At 39.8% G+C, this 7,071-nt stretch overlaps 1 protein-coding gene across 1 annotated transcript in view; it reads right to left on the bottom strand.

The window, feature by feature from the left end:
- Nucleotides 1–1,913: 1,913 nt before the first annotated feature.
- Nucleotides 1,914–7,071, bottom strand: part of ift172 (intraflagellar transport 172) — a 54,946-nt gene continuing 49,788 nt past the window's right edge. Inside the window, exons 46-48 of the mRNA XM_005753241.1 lie at nucleotides 6,529–6,682; nucleotides 5,393–5,484; nucleotides 1,914–3,422 (exon numbers count right to left, since the gene is read on the bottom strand). Of these exons, the coding sequence (XP_005753298.1) occupies nucleotides 3,333–3,422; nucleotides 5,393–5,484; nucleotides 6,529–6,682 (336 nt within the window). The 3' untranslated portion in view covers nucleotides 1,914–3,332. The remainder of the gene's footprint in view (nucleotides 3,423–5,392; nucleotides 5,485–6,528; nucleotides 6,683–7,071) is intronic.

Genomic DNA, 7,071 nt, shown 5'->3' with positions numbered 1-7,071 from the left:
CCAGTGGCGTTAACCTTTAAAACACTAAAAACACACTCTTGAGCTTAATGTATTTAGTTTCTGACTGGCAAAGAGATCCAAGATCAGTCTGCCAGCATGAGTCAGCGTGCCCTGAAGGAAAATGGCAGTATCCATCAAACCAATTACGCTAACACAGAGGAATGAAATACACCCCTGGTTTATTACAGCTGAGCATTTAGAGGAAAACCACTGAGAAAGCACCTCCCATTCTCTGACTCACTCAAGTTATTATGTTTCCACTGGAAGGAGACGCACCAGACATAACCTGCACCTGAGCGGGGTGGAGGTACAGGGAGCCAAACTGGAATACTGCAGCCCGAGTGAAATCACGACGGGAAGTATTGCTATAGAATTAAGCGAAACACTTTTGGCAACCTGCTCGTTGTGTTTTTGGCTTCACTCAGAGAGAAAATGGCCTCCGGATCAGAGGCCAACCTCCACTGTCCTGTGTGCTGTGATATCTTTAAAGATCCAGTTCTTCTTTCCTGTAGCCACAGCTTCTGTAAAGTCTGCCTCCGGAGATGGTGGAGAAGGAAAGAAGCACTCGAGTGTCCTGTTTGTAAGCGCATATCTGGGAAGAAACACCCACCTTGCAACTTGGCACTGAAGAATCTGTGTGAGGCCTTTTTACTGGAGAGTGATCAGTTCAAGAGGCTTCACAAGTTTCTAGAAGAGGAAGAGAAGGCCAGGATTGCTGCTGTGAGTGCAGAAGAAAGGTGGAAGCGTGAGGTGCTGAAGGAGAAGATGGACGTTATGAGAAGAGAGATAGCAGCTCTTTCGCAAATTATCAGAGCAACAGAGGAGGAGCTGAGAGCTGAAGACACCTGCTTCTTAAACAACTACAAGGCTACAGCAGAACAGGTCCAGGAGCAGCCCCTGATGGGTGATCCAGAGCTTCTTCTAGGAGTTTTGCTGGACCAGGCCAAACACCTGGGCAATCTGACCTTCAACATCTTGAACAAGATGGCTGAGGCCAGCTCGTATACTCCTGTGATTCTGGATCCAAACACTGCCCACCCAAGACTCAACCTGTCTGAAGATCTGAGTGGTGTTAAACGGGGACGGACAGTAGAGTGTCCCAACAACCCGGAGAGATTTGACAGCTTCTGCATCACCCTCGGCTCTCAGGGATTTAACTCAGGACTTCACAGCTGGGAAGTTGAACTTGGACACAGTTCACACTGGATCCTGGGCGTGGCACCAGAGTCAGTCAAAAGGAAAGGACATTTAGGCTCGCACTCTGGGTTATGGACAATGGATTTTTGTAAAGGTAAATACAAAGCATCCTCACCATCAAATTCAGTCTCTGTTCTTTCAGTGAGGAATAGGATCAAGAGGATCAGAGTTTGTTTGGACTGTGACACAGGGGTGCTGAGTTTCTCTGATCTCGACAGTCTCATATACTCCAACTCATGTACCTCCACCGAGGCCCTGTTCCCAGTTATAGGCACAAGTGATAAACGCCTATTAAAGATACTACCTGAAACAATATTACTAAATAATACCTGTTAGATTCCAACAGAGAGGATAATGACCTATTGGTTTGTGGACTAGTATTTTAAAGCCTTTAGTATTGTGGTCAGATACGGTCAAAATATCCATATTTGGATGATTGTGGAGTACCAAGTTATCAGCTAAAGCTAGTTAGCTTGGTTAGGTTTTGGACAATGACATATATTTTCTAGTTTTGCCTCTGCACACCACCACAGTGGCTTTTACATCTAAATAAATCAACATCAACTATGCTTTAGATGATGATTTCTAAAATGCTAAAATTGCTAAATTTACATCTTAATGGCTTAACATAAAGCTGAATGTGGTTCCACTCATTACAGTCACAAAGAAGCATGAAGCAGGATATGATGAATGCTTAGAAAACCACTGAACATTTTTATATTGCAACTTTATTAAACAAAGTATATTCCATATTGAACACTCAGTAAAAGCTTTGCCAAACATTACTGGCCTCTGAAAAACATTCACAGAGAAAATAACTCAATTTCGTCCGCAGACATTAAACAGTCCTAAACCGCCGCCACAGCATCATAGTGTCAGGTTATTAAGTATTGTAATATCTGCTGCAGGAGAAAGCCTTCACAGATGGAAACCTGAGACAAAGTCCTTCTGATGATGAGAAAATACATAGAAACAACTAGATGGATGATATGTGTTTCCATGGTGACTGCACCTTGGGATAAACTGACCAGTTAGAGGATAAAATAAATAACAAAAATGAAGCATCGTGGAAAAAACAAAAGCAAACAGCATCACTTCATCCCGATGCATCGGATTCCTTGGTGCTTTAGAGCTCTGATGTTGAGTTTGTTCTGATTCTGCACCGCTCTCAGTAGAGCACTAAACAAGGATTAATCTGCCGCTGAAATTATTCCCCAACAAAGTTTATTCATTTTTAACTTAAACTACAGCACAAGAGCTGCTTCAGGAAATCACTTTTTTGTGTGTTTTTGCTCAGGAACTAAAAGGGCTTGTGGTTGGGGCCAACACACACTGAGCATATGAACAGGTTTTTGTTTTTTCTTCTGTGTTTTCAGCAATGTCTATTTTTTTTGTTGTTAGCTGTTTTATGAAACATTTTCGAGCTCCTTACTGATTTTCTGAGGTTGCTTCAGAAATATGTGAACCTGAATTCTAATGAATACTTACGAGTTTTTATCTTGTGCTTTTGCTCTGACAGTGGTCAAATTCTAAGACTAGTGATGTTAGAAAAATGCTTATTGACTCTTGTCAGCCTGGTATCTTACTCTAATGACCAGAAACGAGCAGAAACTGCTAAATCGGCTCAAAGTGCTACATTTCTCAGTCATTTCAATTTTCTAACAGGCTGCTAGCTGATGAATGAGAAATGAAATCAGAAAAATGAATCAGAAAAAAGCACTAAATATATTTCTTGAATTCTTAAATTGTCAACTGTTAAGGTTCAAAGTCATTTATATGTACTTTATTATCATGTTACCAATTTACAGTTTAACATACAACGGTTTAACATATAACATGTAACACATAACATTTAACAGTTTAACTATACTTTTAAGGTGCCTTTTAAAGAAGAAAATCATGAACTGGTTTAAACTGAAATGAAGGGATTGTGTATTCTCCTCTGGGCTTAGAAACTACTTTTAAAGTAAAAAAATGATAAAGTTCTGGGGACAATATAAGAATTGGTTTCCTGTGAAAGGTTTGAATTTGCGGAAAGAAAAGATGAGGAAGAAAAGAAGGAAGAGCAGGTGTTTCAAAGTGTGTAACAGAGTAATAAAAAGAAAAGGCACAGGGCAGAGCTGCAGGTCGTTCTATCAGTGGAAGGAGAATCCGGACGCCGGCAGGCCGCCACACCACTGCCTGATGAACTCGAGGACGTCCTGACACTCTGGACTGTGAGTGGTCTGTGGGGAGGTGGAGGAGAGAAACACAAACAACAGCCCATCAGGAAACAGACGTGAGAAGGGAGGTAAGGATGCTATGTATATTCATCTGCTGATTCAAACTCAAATAAGCACCACTGTTTTCATTTCTCTCAATGTGATGAACTAATTCAGTATTGTAAGACTCAGAAAGGTTAGGCCTCAGTTTCATGCTTTGCCAGTTGTGAACCACCAGTCGCAGGGGAAAAATTTGTATTCCCAAGTCAGTTAATGAGTAGCTGCTAGAAGTTGCTAAGTGAACTCAAACGCTAAAGCCCCATTCACCCAGACCTGGTCTCTAGCTGGTGGCCAGTGGCCCCAAGTAACCACTGATTGCTATGATAAAATATGTATTCTGCGACCAATTGGCAGACCATACCAATGTCAAATAGGTCTCTGGTTTAGCGCCTTCTTAATGACCGATTTTACCTAGCAACTAGCCAGCAGCCTCCAGCAACTGCAGAACATCTTGAAGTAACACAAACATGCTATAATCAACAGTAAAATACAATTTAGAGTTATAAGAAGCCAAGAAGTGTTGAGCTCTAACTCATGCACCATTATGGTTTTTTTTTCTAGTTATAATGAATCCAATAAATTACAATCCAACATTAGCATTTTCACTAAAGATCAGCACTGTTTCAAAGAGAGTTGAACCTGAAAGAAACATTTTCTTCATGCCTTTGCTTTGGAAAAAAAAAAAGAAAGAAAAGAAAAGCTTTGAGTACTGCTCCATGATGGGAGTTCCTTTCTCTCTCAACCAATTTTAAGTTGAGGACAGACGATCTGGGTAAGTTTTAGGAGTTTTGATTAGTTTTGAGTTCCTCAAAACTAATCAAAACTCTTCAAAACCTTGAATGACACTGCATTTAATTACAGTCCCTGTGGAGTCAAATACACTCCTGAGTAGAGCAGGGCAATACGACCAAAAATATTTATCACGATATACATTTGAAAATTTGCAATAACGATATAACTGATGGTATAATTGACACTAGACAAACTACTTTACGACTCCACAACTTTATTAGTGTTAAACAAACCCAAAAAACCCATCAATGTATTTTTGCTTAAACTAGCAGCTGTTTTTTATGTGCAATAAAGTTATATAAAAATTTAACAGTGCAAATGCAAATTCCTTGCTGAAAATTTAACCAAAAGGGATTTCCAGTGGAAATTGGCCGACATATCCTCAGCATAACCATGTATAATATCCACAAAACTTAAAAGAGGTTATACACACACAATACAGTAATATTATGTTGATGCACAGTACGTATCTCCTGCCTACAGTAGCCGTAATGCTCCGACAATCCATCAAGCGGTGCGGTTTCATAGCTTAGCAAAGTCGTACTAAAACATTGGACAGATTTTTGAGCGGCGTGTACGACATAAAATCGTTTCGAGGTCAGTAAACACAACCAGAATTCATACATAAGGCACACGGGATTATAAGGGGCACTGTCGATTTTCAGAAGAATCAAAGGATTGATTTTAAGTGTGTCGTATTTTCCAAAAAACACGGTAATAACGACGGCCCGCTAGCATGCTCTACCAAAAATAGTGCTTTGTTGTGTATCTGATGGATGAAAGCCAAACCAGTTCCACACCACTGAAGTTGCAGCTTTTTTACATTCTGGTTCATCAGTTTCATTCAACGATCCTCTTTCGCCCTTCTCATTCTCCGTCGCCGAAATGCTTTTCCCGCCACGTGTGTATGAGAACAAAGGCACTGCGCATGCACGTTTTACCCATATTCTATGGGTATCGTGATATTTCATTTTGTTATCGTTGCCCAACATTATACCGGTATTACCATGAACAGTATGATATGGCCCAGCCCTACTCCTGAGGTTTTTCATTCAGAAAGAAGGAGAGATCCGTTTGTGTTGTTTTTATATGCACGGAAATTTTTCAGCCTACAAAAATCCAGTTTCTCTGTTTGATCTCACCTTCGTGGCCATGAGGAATTTGTTCCAGTCTTCCTTGTTGGCTGCTTTCCCCGCAGCAGAGAACTCGATTTTATTCCTCAGCACGGGGTAGCCTGAAAGCAGGAACACCACAGAGCGAGACTACATGCTGTGTATGACTGCACAGTCACGCAGCAAACTGGAGAATCAACACTTACAGCAAGGCCACAGCATGTTTTGTGTATGATAGCATTCTATTATACAGTAGCTATCATTTCATATTAAAATTTAAGAAAGAAAATCGTTGAATGGTCCATTAGGTTTTAAATGAAGGTTCTTGAAGTGGACCTGTTATACATTTCTTTCTCTGTCACATATATACTGTTTTATTGCTGGATTAATATTACACAAGGCCACAGTTTCATGTCAGTGCTGTTCACAGTGAGAGAGGATATGCTGATCAAACCTTCTGTTTTGTGACAGGTAGCCAATCAAAAGAACGTTGGCTTTAAGGTTGTGGAACTAGAAAAAAGGTGAATTGAGTGGCTGCACTAAGGTTCAGTATAAGATATATAAGAGAATAACAAAAAGCTTCGCTAGTAGAGACCAAGAGTAAAAACATGAAGATAGAAATGAGCAAAATAGGTCTCCCTTAAATACAGATTACCTTCTTCAAATAACACAGAGGTGAAAATTAAACATTTATTTGAGAACAAATCCATCTTAAATCTCCAAAACACCTCAAACAACAGCTCTACACTTTCCTGAAATTAGATTTCATTACATCAACCTGCTCACGTTAAAGCGTGTGTGAAATCTCGTGCATTGCAAAGTGGATTAAGTGTAAATGTCAGCACTGTATGCAAACATCATGGGTGTGAGAAGAAAGTTTAACAACAGGTAAACTATAAAAGCTCCAAATAACAGAGAACATGTTGCAACTTTATGGTAATTACACAATTTTTTATTAAATTATAATTTGTTTTTATTTCATTTAATTGTTTCATGTTTTCCACAAAATAAATGATGAAACGTTTCTTCTTGCTTTTTGCTTTTCTCTGTTGCATCACATCAGTTTGCAATTTTTTTCCCCTCTGATCTCTTTTCAATCTTTGAATTTAACAAAACTTTGATAAGTCTTGGACATGCTTGAGTGTTTCTGTGTGTGTGTGTCTAACCGGTGAGGACACAGGGCATCGAGCGAAGGCCGGTGTTGGCGGCCACCAGCGAGGCTTCGTATGTGTTCCTCTCGTCACGTGGCAGAACCTGCTCGAGCCGATGGTCCATGGACACCATAAGCACCCAGTCGCGCATCTGGTCTCGCTGGGCAACCTGTAACACACACGCTGTTTTCAGACAGCTTTTCTAAACATTGCTCATTGCAACTGAGCTGCATGTCAGGTTGAGTTTGATTTTTTACATAAAAAAAAATACAGTTTGTGTGATGTCAGCCTGCAGTGATATGAGTTTCCTACACAGAAACTCAGTGACTGTGTCATAAACAGGAATAGGTTGAGCTTGTTCAGACAAAAGAAGACTTTTGGACAAAGTAATCTTAAATGGGCTGTTATATAGTTACTATTATTCTTTTCAATTTCTCTAACCCCAACTCCTAAACCACCCCAAATTTTGGTCATCATATTTAAGAAGCTATAACCAAGGTAATAAAAATAACTAATAAAAACAAGCTTTAATGTGACCTATAAACAGGAAAATGTGAA

The sequence above is a fragment of the Pundamilia nyererei genome, unplaced genomic scaffold (genome assembly GCF_000239375.1).
Source record: "Pundamilia nyererei isolate P.nyererei 1_Seehausen unplaced genomic scaffold, PunNye1.0 scaffold00415, whole genome shotgun sequence".
Classification (NCBI taxonomy): Eukaryota; Metazoa; Chordata; class Actinopteri; order Cichliformes; family Cichlidae; genus Pundamilia; species Pundamilia nyererei.
Note: the sequence above shows the minus strand (reverse complement) of the source record. Positions and strands in the feature narration are given on the sequence as shown.